This window comes from Neomonachus schauinslandi, chromosome 16, assembly GCF_002201575.2.
Source record: "Neomonachus schauinslandi chromosome 16, ASM220157v2, whole genome shotgun sequence".
NCBI lineage: Eukaryota > Metazoa > Chordata > Mammalia > Carnivora > Phocidae > Neomonachus > Neomonachus schauinslandi.
This window is the reverse complement of record NC_058418.1, coordinates 17,151,112-17,169,280: the sequence shown is the minus strand read 5'-3', so window position 1 is coordinate 17,169,280 and position 18,169 is coordinate 17,151,112. Positions and strand designations below refer to the sequence as shown.

The window sequence follows — 18,169 nt, the reverse complement described above, 5'->3', positions numbered from 1 at the left end:
TCATGACAAATATTCTTGTTCTTGTTCTTCTTTTTTTTTTTATATTTTATTTATTTGTGGGGGAGAAAGAGAGAGCACAAGCAGGGATAGTGGCAGGGAGAGGGAGAAGAGCAAGGAGCCAGATGTGGGACTTGATCCCAGGACCCTGGGATCACAACCCAAGCTGAAGGCAGACGCCTAACCGACTACACCACCCAGCCATCCCAAAAATTCTTAATAAAATAAGAACATTTTATCAACCTGGTAAAAGATACCTTGTACAAACTTATAGCAAACATTGGTTTTCTTTATTTTTTGATTAAGGTATAATGTGTATGCACTCAGAAAAGTACACATAAATGGTATAACAATGAAATTTCATAAAAAATATACTTTGTAAGCATTATTTGGCAAACATTTTTTTCTTTTTAACAGATTTTACTTGTTAGAACAGTTTCAAATTTACAGAAATAATGAGAAGATAATACAGAGTTCCCTTTTAACATTGTTAGTATGATACATGCAGCGATTAATGAACCACTATTGATACCATATTTAACTGAAGTCCATAGTTTATTCAGAAAGTCCTTTGTTTTTACCCAGTGTCCCTTTTCTGTTCCATGATACCACATTACCATTAGTTGTCTGTCATGTCTCTTTAGGCCTCCTTTGGCTGTGATAGTTTCTCAGACTTTACTCCTTTTTGATGACCTGATAATTTTGAGAGTGCTGGTCAGGTAGGATGGCCCACTATGGGAAATTTTTTTTGATGTTAACACCGTTATTATGAGCTATTGGGAGGGAAATCACAGAGGTAGATAAATTGCCATTTTCATCACATCGTATGAAGAGTAAATATGTTACTGACATGATTTATAACTGTTAATGTTGGCCTTGATCACTTAACTAAGGTAGTGTTTGTCAGGTTTCTCCATTGTAAAGTTACTCTCCCCATCCCCCCTTCTCTATTGTACCGTACACTTTGGAGGGAAGTCACTGTGTGCAGCCCACACCTAAGGAATGGGAGCTGTGTTCTGTTTCCTTGAGGGCAGAGGTATCTACATAAATTAGAGTTCTGCCTAGAAGGTTTGTCTTTTCTCACCCATCTATTGATTTATTCATCATTTATATCAGTCTGCATTCATATTGAATATATTTTATACTTCGGGTTAAGTCCAGTAGTATATTTTGTTGCTCAGATTGTTCTAGCTTTGGCCACTGGGAGCTCTTTCTGTTAGCTCTGTGCTCTTAGACATACTGCCATCAATGTGAGTGGGGGTGTTTGGGGAGCAGTTCCTTGCTTTCTGGTACTAGATGTTCCAGGCTCATTATGTTATTTCCTGCCGTAGAATCAGACCTTTCTCCAAGTCGCCCTGGTTCCTTTTTTTGAAGAATGGCATTAGAAACCAAGATCTGAATGCTTGGCATGCTATTAGTTGTTGTATCTTTTAGGCCCTTTTAGCCAATGGAGCAAATATATATCTATGCTAATCTGTATATATACACAAATTTATAAACATTTCTGTATATTAAGGTAAATATGAATTCATACTGGTGTCTCCAGCTCTAATCCATTACTACAGGGATCATTCTAGCTTCCTCCCCTTGATTATCTGTACAGTCTCACTCCAGCAGTCAGAAATTTCCACTATTTGCCAACCATATACTTAATACAAGCATTATTTTTAAAATTTTTTAAAAAGTTTTATTTATTTGAGAGAGAGTGTGCACACAAGTGGGGGTGAGGGTCAGAGGGAGAAGCAGACCTCTGCTGAGCCTGACACAGGGCTCGATCCCAGTACCCCGGGATCATGACCTGAGCTGAAGGCAGACACCCAACCAACTGAGCCACCCAGGCGCACCAATACAAGCATTATTTTTAATGATAAAAGTTACAAATCATCCCCTTTGAAATCAGAGTTGACATGAGGATGCCCATTATTGTTGCTTCTACTTGGTGTTGTAATGAAGTTCGTAGCCCATACAATAAGACAAAAAGGAAATACAGGAGAAGAGTTGAGTAAAAAAGAAACAAAACTGTTGTTTGTATACAATATAGTTACCTGCATAAAAAACTCCAAAAATCTATAGACAAATTATTAGAAATAATGACAGTTTAGCAGCATGGCCAACTAAAAGATTACATTTCTATATGCAGTATCACGCAGTTAAAAAATATAAAAATGGATAACTCACTATAAAATTGTATAATTAAATATTAAAGATACCTAAAAATAAAGCATCTAAAAGCATGAAGTCCTCTCAGGTACTTATAAATCTTGATTTATAAGACCCAATATGGAAAATTATAGTAACCATTGGAACATAAAAAGAAGGATAAAATAAGAGGAAAGAATGTATTTGTGGATTGGAAGTCAATATTGTGTGTGTGTCATTTGTCTTCAAGTTGATCTATAGATTCAAATGCAGTTCCAATCAAAATCTCATCAGGGTTTGTACTGGAACTCGTTCAGCTATTATAAAATTTATAGAACAAGGCTTAAACATTCCTGGAAAGGAGTAGGTTGAGGTGACTTGTTCTAATAGATGTCAAGGTTTAATATAAGCTAAAAGTAACTTACAGTGTGTTGCTGGTACAGAGATAGAAACACAGACCATTGGGACAATGCAGAGCTCATGACCAAGGTTGCATACGAGATCCCAGATGAAAGAAGGGATTAAATAAAAGGTAGGACAATTCATTATCAATGTGGAAAAAACTTACGTTCTCTACTTTAAAGAATATATAAAAATTAAGTCCAGATGGATTAAGTATTTAGATGTTAACAGAAAAAAACTTTCCAGGGGCGCCTAGGTGGCTCAGTTGGTTAGGCGCCTGCCTTCAGCTCAGGTCATGATCCCAGGTTCCTGGGATCGAGTCCTGCGTCAGGCTCTCTGCTCGGGTGGGAAGCCTGCTTCTCCCTCTCCCACTCCCCCTGCTTGTGTTCCCTCTCCCGCTGTCTCTCTCTCTGTCAAATAAATAATAAAAAAAAAAATCTTTCTAATATAGGGGAAAATCTTTAGGGAACAATGTCTCAAGACACAAAGTGCTAACTGTAAAGGAAAGGATTGATTCATTGAAATTAATTAAATATCTCTTGTCAAAAGACATGAGAAAATATTTGCAACTAAAAGTCAACTAAAAATTATGATCTTAGAATATATTCCTGTAATCGAGAAATAGGCAACCTGACAAAATAATATGAACAGGCATTTTTTCACTTAGAGAGAAACCCACATAGGCAGTAAGCAAATGAAGATATGTTTAACTTCATGACTAACATGGAAAATTAATAAAATCACAAGATACTATTTTATACTCAGTAGTTTGGTAAAGTGTTAAGTCTGGAGAGGAAGTGAATTGATAGGAACTCTTACATGCCATTGGGGTGAAAATTGATACAGTGACTTTGGGAAACAAGTGGACATTTTCTTGTAGAGTATATCAGGAGTTTTGAGAAACTTTGAGATGATACCTTTTCCTTTTTTTTTTTTTAACTGCAAAGGATTCCTTTGAAAAGATAGCTTTCTTGTAAGTCAAGTACTTGAGGAAAGGTGGAACATTATGTTCCTGTAAGTGTTATTAAATAGTTTTTAGGATAACTGGATTAACAGAGGAGAATTCCTGCTTAATATATTATTTCTGAAGGCCTTTTAGTAGTAAAGAGATACAGTACCATGAAAAAAACATCTTACTCACTGCTTATTCTTACACCTAGATCAGTGCCCAGCATGTAGCAGATGTGTAATAATGTTTTTCTAGTAGCTAGCTGCAGGTGTATTTCACAAGTATCATTCTGGCATTAGAATGGTATCCAAGTAAAATGTAAAAGCTGCTCACCTGTGTCTTGATCAAAGATTTTAACATAGGAATTTGCAGAACCTAGATGATAGGAATGAATATAGGTTTACTAAAATTTAGCCTGCCAATTGTTTATTCCTCATTCCTCCTATAGATTTGGAATATTCTAAGTTAGTTGTTTTGAGGGGAAGTAGGAAAAGTAAATATTTGTTCACAATATTTTGTTGAACATAAATATTTATTACTCTTATTATAGCCAGTTGTTTGGGGAAGAAGATGCTGATCAAGAAGTATCCCCTGACAGAGCTGACCCTGAAGCTTCCTGTGAGTAGATTGGGATATGTTCTCTTATATAATGAGGACTGCCTTTATTTTGCTGTCTTAATATTGATAGCATAAGAGGAGAAAAAAATAATTGCTGTTTTGTGTTAGACAGTATATTATGTGTTTAAGATGGATTATTTCATCTTTAAAACAATGTTTTAAAAAAAGAGTAGTCCCATTTACTGGTGAAGACAAGATGCAGAAATGTCACAAATGTAGTAAATAGAGCAGAGAGTTGTTTCCAGATCTGATTACAGGTCCATATTTTGAACTGTTCTACATGTGGCCTTAAGAAACTGAGGTAGGAAAAGATGCTAATGAGCATATTATTTTTCTTTCTCTTTGAGGCCCGAATGTGTCATGTGCAGATGACTTCCACAAATGACTCTTTTTTTCCCCCAAAGGTAGATGAGAGCTTAGTTCTACATTTATTATAGCTGAGAATAAAATGGTGTTCATTTTATAGGGGAACCAATGGAAGCTGAAGCCAGAGCCAGAGCATCTAACGAAGATGGTGACATTAAACGTATTTCCACTAAGGAATGGGCTAAATCAACTGGATATGATCCGGTTAAACTTTTTACCAAGGTTAGATTTACTTCCTTCATAATTATGGATAGATTTATTATTCTGTTTGTTTTAAAATAGTACATGAAATATATGCTTTTTATGCTTAATGTTGTCTTAATAAGTTGATGGATATATCAGGATAAGCAGGTTTTGGAATTTTAAAGATTATTTATTTGAAAGAGAGTGAGAGAGCGAGCATGAGCAGGGGGAGGGGGAGAAGCAGACTCCCCTGCTGAATAGGGGAGCCTGATGTGGGTGGGGCTCGATCCTAGGACTCTGGGATCATCACCTCAACTGAAGGCAGTCGCTTAACCAACAGCCGTGCAGGCACCCCTAGGTTTTGTAATTTTAGCACTAATGATAAATCAGTATAGCATCTTCATAGAAATTAAAATAGAGAGGCTCACCTATACACTCTTGGTTGGCTTTCCTTCCCTCACTTACCCTGAACTTCTTGATTTTCCTTTTAACTGATCTTTGGTTCCTGCTGTTTTTCATCTTCTCTTATATCCCTTTCCTGCTCAAATCTCTTGGGAATCTGACATGTACTTAATTACTCTTGAATCCCTAATCCTCTCGTTCTTGGTCAGATCCCTCTTCATTAGTATATATTATTTGCCTGCTGAATATTTCTAGAGAAATCCACAAGATTGTTTAATTGGCTCTATCTAATTTATAGGCCAGCTAGGTATTCATGTCTATGTTTAAAAGTCTTTTTACTTCTTTTGCCTTCACTCCCTAGCAGGTTTATCATAATAGATACTTGAAGATTTCTCAGCTTTTCTTGAACTGCCTAATACACTCCTACCAGATGAGCAGATGACCTTAAGGATTTATTAACAGGTTTGAAGCCATTGGACAGATGTCAAGAGAAGGTCGCACTTTGTGCGTGCTTTTTCCCCCCTGCTATTTGAGAGAAATCTCTAAGTAAAGGTTAATTCTTCTACTTTTCCTTTCCCCTTGTACCGTTGTCTTTTTTTTTTTTTTTTTTTTTTTTAAGTAAGCTCCATGCTGAATGGGGGCTTGAACTCAAAACTGAGACTGAGAGTCACATGCTCTACTGACTGAACCAGCCAGGTGCCCCCTGTACCTTTTAAGATTTTTTCTTTATCACTGTATTTTGCTAATTTAATTACAGTATGTTTTGGTGTGGGTCTGCTTTTGTTGATTTTGATGGGAGTTCTCTGTGTCCCCTGGATCTCTGAATATCTGTTTCCTTCCCCAGATAAGGGAAGTTTTCAACTATTACTTTAAATAAATTTTTTGCCCCCCTTTCTCTCCTTCTTCTGGGACTCCTATAATAGGGAATGTTAGTTATGTCTGGTGGAGTCACTGAGTTTCCTAAGTCTATCCTCATTTTGCATAATGCCTTTTTTCTCTTGTTCAGCTTGATTACTTTCCATTACTCTCTTCTAGGTCACTAATTCATTCCTTTGCTTCTTCCATCCTGCTGTTCATTCCATCAAGTGTTTTCATTTTTTTGTGGTTGTTCCTGAAGATTTTCTCTGATCCTTTTTTGTCTTTCTCTCTTTAATGGCTTGCTGATTTTCTTTAGTAACACATTTGGATTTCTTTCTCATTATTCTTTGCATATTTATTAGTGGTTTTGCCATTAGATTTGTATATAATCTCTTCTGCATATAGCAGTCTCTGTTAAGTTGATGGTGGTTTTAAGTTTGAACCCATTTTTTTTTTTTTTAATTATTTAATTGACAGAGATACAGTGTGAGAGGGAACACAAGCAGGGGGAGTGGGAGAGGGAGAAGCAGGCTTCCGGCCGAGCAGGGAGCCCCATGCGGTGCTCGATCCCAGGACCCTGGGATCATGACCTGAGATGAAGGCAGTCGCTTAACCAACTGAGCTACCCAGGCGCCCCTGAACCCATTCTTTATGCCTTTTCTCCACACCTTTTAGATATATGTTGTTATACTTTATATCCTTTTATTTTGTGAGTTCCTTGGCTGACTTTTTACAGAAATATTCATTCTTACTGCTTTTGTGTTTCCTTTCATACTGCCACTTCTGGTCTCCTTTCCACTCAAGGAGTCCCCTTTGATATTTCTTGCAGGGCTGGTTTAATGGTCATGAACTTTTTTTTTTGTTTGGGAAAGTCTTTATCTCCTATTCCGAATAATAGCTTTGCTGGATAAAGTATTCTTGGCCACAGGTTTTTCCCATTCAGCACTTTGAATATATCATGTCACTTCCTTCTGGCTTGAAAAGTTTCTGCTGAAAAATCTGCTAGCCATAAGGGGTTTGTTTCCCTTGTAAGTTACTGTCTTCTTTTGTCTTGTTGCTTTTAAATTTTTTTCTTTATCACCGTATTTTGCCAATTTAATTTTATACCTTAGTTTTCAAACAGTGTTTTTTTCTCTGCCCCGCATCTTGATCTTTCCTGGCTTCTGTCTGCTTTCCAACATGCATAGGTCCTACGCAAATGGCCTACTACTCCCTCCAGTTTGTTTCCTCTCTTTTTCCTCAGTGCAAGAGATATCATAGGTTGATTCTTAAACCTGTTGCATTTATTTCCTTGTTATAGCCTTTTCTTTAGAAAATCAATTTTGGTTATGCTTAAAATGTACTTAATTCCGTTATGGATAGTGACAGTATTTTCCAGACTTGTGTCCGTATACCTATTCCCATTCCAGTTTGAGCAGTGTTGAATGCCAACATAATCTCAAGTACATCTCCAGTCTGTTCAGTAGTAACTAAGCATCTGCTGTGTGCTGGTCACCACTCTGATAGGAGATACAGCAGTGAATAAGATGGAAAATAGGGTCCCAGCTCTTTGTAGGTAACTCATAGTTGAGAGGGAAAGTCAGACATTGAACAAGTAATATCAAAATCAGAGTGTTAGGACATTAAGATCAGATGCATTAGAACCCTTTAAGACTAAGTTGACTTAATATTGTTATTAGACAGTGTTATTAGACCCAGTATGAGGTTTCAAAAGAGGCTTTCCAGAGGAAGTGACATTTCAACCCAAGACTTTAAAGAATTGGGCTGGGGATATGAATGCTACATGTACACAGAAGGTCTCAGGTCGGAAAACTGAAATAATTCTCATTAAAGGGGAGACTGGGAAGAGGAATCGAAACATAAGCTGAGGCTACATCAGGCAAGACTTCCTAGATCATGACAAGGATGCTATACCAAGGCAATGGGAATCCATTAAAAGGTGGTCTATAGGATCAGATATAGAGGGTATGCTGTGCACCATTCTAGGACCTGATATTCCTATTGTAATCAATATGGGACAGTACCTTTTGAAGTTGTACAGTGCTAGAATAATCTGAAGTACAACCTATCTGCATTCCCAGTGGAGGGTGGAGAAAAAGTAGATTTAACAAGACTTAGGATGTTTAGGGCACCTGGGTAGCTCAGTTGATTAAGTGTCCAGCTTTTTTTTTTTTTTTTTTTTTTAAGATTTTATTTATTTGACAGAATAAGCAGGGGTAGCTGCAGGCTGAGGGAGAGGGAGAAGCAGGCTCCTGCTGAGCAAGGAGCCCAACGCAGGGCTCGATGCCAGGATCCTGGGATCACGACCTGGGCCGAAGGCAGCTTCTTAACCAACTGAGCCACCCAGGCACCTCAAGTGTCCAACCCTTGATTTTGGCTCAGGTCATGATCTCAGGGTTGTAAGATTGAGCCCCACGTTGGGCTCCATGCTCAGCGGGGAGTCTGCTTAAGATCCGATCCCCACTCCCCCACCCCTGCTCATGCTATCTCTCTCTGAAATAAGTAAATAAAATCTTTTTGTAAAAAAATAAAAGACTAGGTTGTTCAAAGTGAGGAACAGTGAAGAATCAGGAATGATACCTGGTTTCCTGCTGGGCAGCAGAATGAACAAGGTGCCATTCTCTGAGGTAGGTAAGGTGGGAAGCAGGTGTGTTGTGTAGGGCTTAGAGGATGAGATAAGGTGATAGAATCAATTTGAGATTCCTCTGGAATATTAGAGTAAGGGCAGGTAATTCTAAAGGCAAGCAGAGAGGTTTAGACTGGGATTTGTAGGCCTAAGAGAAAAGAGCATGAAGATGGTTTAGTACCATCTTAGAACTCTGAGGGATTCCCAGTATTTAATAATTGGATAAAGGGTGTGGAGCTTGTGCATGGAAAACCATGCTAATTCCCCATTGCCTGGGAGGCTTTTCAGCCAAGTGCTTAAGGTCCTCTATAAAATGTGTCTAACCAGTTTTGTTACCCAAGTCATACTGAACTTATTTCCTTGCCTATGCACCCATTTCAGATGTTACCATCTCCTTGAACTCTCCTTATTCCTCAGAACAAAATTCCTGCTAGTACTCAAAGCTGTGTGATTCTCACACTAAATTTGTATTCTAACTGTTTGTATATTTGGCTGGTTTTCCAAAGATTTAAGAACGCTTCATAAATACTGATTGGATTGAATATATTTTGATAGAAATAGTTCTGAATTTTTGGGGTGCCTGGGTGGCTCAGTTGGTTAAGAAGCCAACTCTTGATTTCGGCTCAAGTCATGATCTCGGGGTCACAGGATTGAGCCCTGCGTTGGGCACTGGGCTCATGGGTGAATCTGCTTGAGATTCTCTCTCTCCCTCTGCCCTCTTCCCCCATGCTCACTCTCACTCTCTTTCTCTCTAAAATAAATAGGGGGGCCTGGGTGGCTCAGTCATTAAAGCATCTGCCTTCGGCTCAGGTCATGGTCCCGGGGTCCTGGGATCGGGCCCCGCATCGGGCTCCCTGCTCGGCGGGGAGCCTGCTTCTCCCTCTTCCATTCCCCCTGCTTGTGTTCTCTCTAGCTGTGTCTCTATCTGTCAAGTAAATAAATAAAATCTTAAAAAAAAAAATTTTTTTTAATTAAATAAATAAAATCTTTTTTAAAAAGAAATGGTTCTGAATTTTTTTATTAAGCCAATTTTAAGTTCATAGCTGATACATAAATGTATTGACTAAATCAACTGACAGTAGAAAATACAGCTGAGGAAAAAGTAAATATAATAAAATCATCTGAAATTCTACCACAGGATGGTGCCATTCATGTGATAGTCTCTCAGGCTATGTATAATACTGCTTACAACATGATTTTATTTTGTTTTGTTTTTGAGAGAAAAGAGTGTATGTGAGTGGGAGGAGAAGGAGAGAGAGAATCTTTTTTTTTTTAAGATTTTATTTATTTATTTGAGACAGAGAGAATGAGAGAGAGAGAGCACATGAGAGGGGGGACGGTCAGAGGGAGAAGCAGGCTCCCCGCCGAGCAGGGAGCCCGATGCGGGACTCGATCCAGGGACTCCAGGATCATGACCTGAGCCGAAAGCAGTCGCTTAACCAACTGAGCCACCCAGGCGCCCGAGAGAGAGAATCTTAAGCAGGCTCCATGTCCAGCACAGAGCTTGACTTGGGGCTCGATCTCATGACCCTGAGATCATGACCTGAGCCAGAATCACGAGTTGGACATGACTGAGCCACATGGGCACCCCATAACATTTTTGAAAAAGAAATTGTTTGGGTTTTGGGCTTTTGGGGGGCCAGACCACATTTCAAAGATGTTACAGGTGATTAAATTCTGGTTTTGAGCACTGTACTTTTAAAATGTATGCTTGGGGTGCCTGGGTGGCTCAGTCAGTTAAACATCTGCTTTCGGCTCAGGTCATGATCCCAGGATCCTGGGATCAAGTCCCGCATCGGGCTCCCTGCTCCTTGGGGAGCCTGCTTCTGCCTCTGCCTCTCTCTCTCTCTCTCTCATGAATAAATAAATAAAATATTAAAAAAAAAAAAATCTGCCTTCAGCTCAGGTCATGATCCCAGAGTCCTAGAATCCGAGCCCTGTGTCAGGCTCCCTGCTCTGGGGAGTCTGCTTCTCCCTCTGCCCCTCCTCCCTGCTCATGCTCTCTCTCTCATCTTCTCTGTGTCTCAGATAAATAAATAAAATCTTTAAAAAATAAAATGTTTCTGCTTTATTGCTATTATACCCATGAACTTGGAGATATTGCTAACTGGTATCTCTAGGCTCAGTGATTTAATTCAATTCTTACGGAACTGGTGTATGTTTATTTAACTTCTTGATTGGCATGATTTTGCTTCAGATCGATCTTTGGAACTTTAGGTATGCTTGGGGGAGGTGACTTAGCGGGGCAGGGGCCGTGAGCACTATTCACAGTTCCTTTACTCTTTTTCTCAGCATTTCTGCTTTCACTGTTTCAAATGCAGACGTTCTGTATAAATATTTTTTTTTTTTTAAAGATTTATTTATTTATTTGAGGGAGCGAGAATGAGAGAGAGAAAGAGTACATGAGAGGGGGGAGGGCCAGAGGGAGAAGCAGACTCCCCGCTGAGCAGGGAGCCCGATGCGGGACTCGATCCAGGGACTCCAGGATCATGACCTGAGCCGAAGGCAGCTGCTTAACCAACTGAGCCACCCAGGCGCCCCTCTGTATAAATATTTTTATAAAAGGTTTACGTTTTGTGGGTTTTTCTTTTGGAAATTGTGCATCTGCTGGTATAGGACAGATCTTTAAATCAGAAGATTTTATGGTGTAATATTTATAGTAAATCAATGAAATTTTGTTATATTTTATCAGCATAGGGACTATAGGATTTGTGGGATTTTATCTTTGTTTTTTAATTTTTTTTTAAGCTTTTTAAAGATGATATCCGGTATCTGTTGACAATGGACAAACTGTGGCGGAAAAGGAAACCTCCGGTTCCATTGGACTGGGCTGAAGTACAAAGTCAAGGTAAAGAATACATTTTATGGGGTGCCTGGGTGGCTTTGTTGGAAGAGCATGTGGTTCTTGACCCTCAGGGTCGTGAGTTCAAGCCCAACATTAGGTGTAGGTATTACTTAAATAAATAAACTTAAGTACATTTTAGTCTTTGGGATACCTAAATTGGAAATTCTCTCACTTAAAATCTTTAAATAACCCTGAATTTCATGGTAAGAAATTCAGTTTAGAAACATATGAAGAAGGAAGATGGCTGGAAATCTTGTCACCTAGAGAAATAGCCACTATTAACATTTAGGGAATGAATGTCTTGGTAGTCAACTCTATCTGTGCACAGAAATAAAGGGCAGTTGTTTATGTGCTTTACATAAATGGAATCATACACATTTATATATTGTTACTTGCTTTTTCCAGTCAGTATTATTTAACTAGTCCCTTATTGGTTAACCTTTGTTTCATATTTTCCCTCAAATAGTGTTGTGATAAGAATACATGCACATCTTTGTACCTTTGTGTGATTATCTCTTTAGGATTTAATTTAGGGACATACTTATAATTTTAAATGTGAGAAAAACTATTGTAGTGACTTCTTCCTTATCCTACCGCCCCTTCCACACATTATGTCTATGCCTTAAATAAGTTACATTACGATTAATGTATGCACTGCAGTGATTAGCACATTGAAACTTAAAGGGTCCCAGGAGATTTGGGTGTCAGTTGGGAGCAGTTCTCTACAGTAATGAATATTTGTCTTTACGGACTAAATTTTTTTTTTTTAAGATTTTATTTATTTATTTGACAGAGACACAGCGAGAGAGGGAACACAAGCAGGGGGAGTGGGAGAGGGAGAAGCAGGCTTCCCGCGGAGCAGGGAGCCCAATGCGGGGCTTGATACCAGGACCCTGGTATCATGACCTGAGCCGAAGGCAGACGCTTAACGACTGAGCCACCCAGGCGCCCCTGGACTAAATTTTTTTAAAAATTTTATTTTATTATGTTAATCACCATACATTACATCATTCGTTTTTGCTATAGTGTTCCATGATTCATTGTTTGCATATAACACCCAGTGCTCCATTCAGTACGTGCCTTCTTTAATACCCATCACCAGGCTAACCCATTCCCCCACCCCCTCCCGTCTAGAACCCTCAGTTTGTTTCTCAGAGTCCATAGTCTCTCATGGTTTGTCTCCCTCTCTGACTTCCCCCCCTTCATTTTTCCCTTCCTACTATATTCTCTCTCTCTTTTTTTTTTTTTTTTTTTTTTTAAGATTTTATTTATTTATTTGACAGAGACAGAGATAGTGAGAGCAGGAACACAAGCTGGGGGGAATGGGAGAGGGAGAAGCAGGGAGCCCGATGTGGGACTCGATCCCAGGACCTGGGATCATGACCTGAGCCGAAGGCAGACGCTCAACGACTGAGCCACCCAGGCGCCCTCTCTCTCTTTTTTTTAACGTATATTATTTGTTTCAGAGGTACAGGTCTGTGATTCATTAGTCTTACACAATTCACAGCGCTCCCCATAGCATATACCCTCCCCAGTGTTTATCACCTAGCCACCCCATCCCTCCCACCCCCCACCACTCCAGCAACCCTCAGTTTGTTTCCTGAGATTAAGAATTCCTCATATCAGTAAGATCATATGATACATGTCTTTCTTTGATTAACTTATTTTGCTTAGCATAATACCCTCTAGTTCCATCCACGTCGTTAAAAGATTTTGGTTTTTTGTTGTTGTTGTTGCTGGCTGCATAATATTCCATTGTGTGTGTGTATGTATATATATATATATATTTTCTTTATCCATTCATCTGTTGATGGACATCTTGGCTCTTTCCATAGTTTGGCTATTGTGGACATTGCTGCTATAAACATTGGGGTGCACGTACCCCTTCGGATCACTACATTTGTATCTTTGGGGTAAACAACCAGTAGTGCAATTGCTGGGTTTTACAGACTAAATTTAAGTATGCTTCTGATAGGGCGCCTGGGTGGCTCAGTCATTAAGCGTCTGCCTTCAGCTCAGGTCGTGATCCTAGGGTCCTGGTATCAAGCCCCGCGTTGGGCTCCCTGCTCAGTGGGGAGCCTGCTTCTCCCTCTCCCACTCCCCCCTGCTTGTGTTCCCTCTCTCGCTGTGTCTCTCTCTGTCAAATAAATAAAATCTTCAAAAAAAAAAAAATATGCTTCTGATATCTTCCACTTACTGAGTGCTAACTGTGTGCTGGGCATAATGTTTATCTTATCGACATTGTATCTTTGAATTCTCTAGTGATTTTATGAGGTTCCTATTAGCCATTTTCTTGCACAAATATTTGTAGTATCCTAATAATTATCTTAATGGAATTTGTTTCATTTTGATTTTCTTATTGGTCAAGCATTGAATTTTTAAATAAAATAGAGGGATGATGTTTAATAGTGAAATTTCTAATATTTTTTCCCTTAGGAGAAGAAACTAATGCATCAGATCAACAAAATGAACCGCAGTTAGGTCTGAAAGACCAGCAAGTTCTAGATGTAAAGAGCTATGCATGTCTTTTTTCAAAGAGCATTGAGACTTTGAGAGTTCATTTAGCAGAAAAAGGGGATGGAGCTGAGCTCATATGGGACAAGGTTCGTTTTGAAAATATGTGGCAATTCTATATCACATGCATATTTTTGTTCTTGAACTGTAACCAGAAACTAGTAATTTTTTGGATATCATTTATTCTACCAGAATTTGAGGACATAATGTTGAGTTTGCTTGGATGTTTTCATTTCTAATTACTACATTGAACTATGAATTTTCTCTACGTGAATTCAAGTAATACAGAACTTGATTTCAGATTCTGGTTATGGATTTGTGGTTTATAATTATGTTTTGAGAACATAATTGGACTGGAGAAATAATGTGAATTTATTGAAGTAAAATGTTTCACTGACTTAAAAACTTTCTTGTGTAATACAGATTTGTTAATAGAAGTCATAAAATCCTTTTGGAGACAGCAGCTCATGAGCCTAAATAACCTTGAAAGTAATAAAATTGCCTTTCTATTGAAATAGATAGTGAAAGGTCTGAGACCTCTAAATACAAAAATTAAATGTAATTATTCTTACCAAGTTAAAATAATATTTAATAGTATTTTGTGGTTAGATGTCATATTTTGAAATTTAATGAGTTAATCTGATTTTTAATTGTAATCAGTGTTCTCTACATCTACAAGTGATTTATTAGCTGTGTTAAAGTTTATATGTTTCAGTGATGGTAGAGATTTGCCGTGAGTTGTAAGGGGAAAGGTTTGGTCAGTTTTACTAAGCTGAGATGATAATTTTGTGCAGATTTTGAAACTGTGATTGAATTAGACATCCAAAATGGAGTTAGTAAGTTCATATTTTGGGGATTCTTGTAAACCTTATTCTTTTGGGTTTATGTATAAAGATTAACCTATTTAATAAATACATATTTTCATTGTTGGTGTTCTAATAGTGATTTGGGACGTTTTCATCCATACACAGGGGCTAGATAATGAAACTGAAACTGGGAGTTGTTACCCTCTGATTAAAATCTACACCTAATGGATATGGTGAACCAGTTGTCTAGGGAAGTACCTAATGTACACTGTTGGGTACTATTAAATATTCATACTTGATCCTCATCACAACCTCATAAAATATTTATATAATTTTCCCTACTTAAGGAATTACAGATTTAAGGAATTTCATTTGCCTGAGGTTAACCAGCCAGCCAATAAATAGAGAACGCACATCCTGTCAGTGCTTTCTCTTCTGTACTTTGGTGCTTCTGAATTATAGGCTGGGATAGTATGTTCTCAGTGAAGCAGAAAATCTTGCTGAAATCTAAAGTGACCAAGATACAATCTCAGGAAGAATATAAATTGTCAAGGGAAAACTTTTGTTGTGTTGCCATATGTGAAAAGAAACCGCAAATGCAGGAGACTGGTGTATATGAAGGGAATTTGGAGAAGGAAAACCAAAAGGTGTAGTCCAGATGTTTGAGTCTTTAATGAAGCCCTTTTCTCTAAAAAGCCCTTATTATCTCTTTGCTGTTACCAAACAGCCTTTCATTACAGACTGCCATCAGGCTAGGAGAGGGATAGTGAGTCTACTATCATTTCTGCTAGATTTCACAGTATTTGGTTGGAATTGAATGTGAATGGAATTGGTGTTGTGGTCTATACACTTAGTGTCTGCTGTATTTCTGTAAGCAGGATTGAGGTCCTAGAAGCCTGGTGGGTCTTAGCATTCTTGTCAGGCTACATTCCTGGATCCAAGAATCTGATAATGAGACCCTAGCTTCTTCCTCAAGGCCATCTCTTGTTCTAGTTGACTGTCTACAGTGTTACAAGACGTGTGAAAGTACTGTTTTGAAGGTGATACCAACCAAATTAGTAAGTTTGTGGGAAGACTTAATAAATTGTTTAAAATATTGGCAGGATGACCCATCTGCAATGGATTTTGTCACCTCTGCTGCGAACCTCAGGATGCATATTTTCAGTATGAATATGAAGAGCAGATTTGATATAAAATGTAAGTTATGTTATACTTTAGTTGTATTACCTAAAATTCTGTTACTCTTTTTTCACAGTTAACCATATTCATCTTTGTTTTTCAGCAATGGCAGGGAACATTATTCCTGCTATCGCTACTACTAATGCAGTGATTGCTGGGTTAATAGTATTGGAAGGATTGAAGATTTTATCAGGAAAAATAGACCAGTGTAGAACAGTGAGTATTTCTATTTGCATTCTTTATGTAACCTCTCTCTCTTTTTTTTTAAGTAAGCTCTGTGCTCAATGTGGGGCTTGAACTCTCAACCCTGAGGTCAAGAGTCACATGCTCTGCCAGCTGAGCCAGCTAAGCGCCCCCGTCCAATCTCTTTAATAGTGTAGTCTGTACTTTAGGGGGAAAAAAGTAACTTATAAAAAGCACATTAAACAGATCATTTAAAAAATTAAAACAATAAAATTGATTAAAGCAGTGGAAAAACCATGTTCCACTTACCTTGTGAGTTTATGTGTAAGTAAGCTTCCTGGAAGTTATAGCAAAAAGGAAAACACTTCCTTCTGTTATTTCTGTCTGAAATGGAAGCAGAAGCTAGTTTGCTTCTAATAGTTGCAGTTTTACTGAATTCTTAGAGGGACTAATTGTGTGGTTCCTTTTTTTTTTTTTTTTTAAGATTTTATTTATTTATTTGACAGAGACACAGCGAGAGAGGGAACACAAGCAGGGGGAGTGGGAGAGGGAGAAGCAGACTCTCCGCTGAGCAGGGAGCCCGATGTGGGGCTCCATCCCAGGACTCTGAGATCATGACCTGAGCCGAAGGCAGATGCTTAACGACTGAGACACCCAGGCGCCCCTGTGTGGTTCCTTCTATTACGTTTTTTTCAATTCTAAAAGTTCCCTGTAGTTTTATTAAATTTTGCTTTGTCATTTTATAGTCCTCTCCTTTGTTCATGCTTTTTAGTCTCCTTTTTTGTTTTAAACCTAGTTTATGTTCTTTGATAATGTCAGTGTCTGAACTCTATGGGTGAGTCTACTATCATTTCTGCTAGATTTCACAGTATTTGGTTGGCTTACGATTTTTTTTTTTTTTTTGAATTAGTGTTTGTTAAAATTGTGTTTGATAATTTTTTTTTTTTTTTAAGATGTTGTTTATGGGGCACTTGAGTGGCTCAGTCGGTTAAGCAGCTGCCTTCAGCTCAGGTCATGATCCCAGGGTCCTGGGATTGAGCCCCACATCGGGCTCCCTGCTCAGTAGAGAGTCTGCTTCTCCCTCTCCCTCTGCCTGCCGCTCTGCCTACTTGTGTTCTGTCAAATAAAATATAAATCTTTAAAAAATATATATTTATTCGAGGGAGAGCATGGTGCAGGGGAGAGGGAGAAGCAGACTCCCCACTGAGCAGGGAGCCCAACATGAGGCTTAATCCCAGGATCTCGAGATCATAGGACCTGAGTCAAAGGCAGATGCTCAACCCACTAAGCCACCCAGGCACCCCTGTGTCTGGTAACTCTGAAGGACTTATTGAAGGTGTACTTCTTCAAAGAGGATTTGATCTGGGTGCCTGGCATCTTACCAATTCAGGACTACTTTTAAATTCTTAGCTTTAGTTTTTCAACTCCTATGTCTGACAGTAAATCCGCATGAGCCCTGTCTTACTGTAATGAAATATGAAGGAAGATATGTGCCGTTCCCTCCCCCCCCACTTCCCCTAAGCACCAAGGCCAAGATAATTTTTCTTGCTATTTTTGTGGGAAAGATATTTGTCTTCTTAATTCACCTCCCCTTCTAGGTCCTTGCTCTACGCAAGAGTCTCCTGTTAAAGAGTTCCTATGTTGCGTGAGATTTGGACTAGGTTTATCTTTTAAAACTAACACCACTTGGGTGGCTCATTCGATTTAAGTGTCTGACTCTTGATCTCAGCTCAGGTGTTGATCTCAGGGTCATGAGTTCAAGCCCCACGCTGGGCTTCATGCTGGGTGTGGAGCCTGCTTTAAAAAACAAACTTTTTATTGTTTTCATGAAATTTTGGAGTGAAGGACTGTAGAATTACTGCCAGTCTGTCGTCGAATTTATTAAAATGTCTGCTGTTTCCTGTAATATCCTTCTTGTTTCTTTGCTTACTTAGCTTTGTCCCTCTCTTGGGTTAATGATGTTTATGTCTGGATTTTTTGGTTCACACTTACGAAGTGAATTTTAGGACAGAGTAATAGTGTTAGCCTGTATGTTAATGGTGTTAGCATTTGTTTTCCTGACTGTTGATTTCCCTTAGCACAGTTACCTTCCCAGTGAAGCC

General features: G+C 38.7%; 1 protein-coding gene across 1 annotated transcript in view; it reads left to right on the top strand.

The window, feature by feature from the left end:
• UBA2 (ubiquitin like modifier activating enzyme 2) overlaps positions 1-18,169 on the top strand; it is a 41,608-nt gene that overhangs the window by 10,080 nt on the left and 13,359 nt on the right. The window contains exons 7-12 of the mRNA XM_021701020.1: positions 4,038-4,105; positions 4,572-4,693; positions 11,289-11,388; positions 13,822-13,988; positions 15,809-15,902; positions 15,988-16,100. Coding sequence (XP_021556695.1) covers positions 4,038-4,105; positions 4,572-4,693; positions 11,289-11,388; positions 13,822-13,988; positions 15,809-15,902; positions 15,988-16,100 — 664 coding nt within the window. The remainder of the gene's footprint in view (positions 1-4,037; positions 4,106-4,571; positions 4,694-11,288; positions 11,389-13,821; positions 13,989-15,808; positions 15,903-15,987; positions 16,101-18,169) is intronic.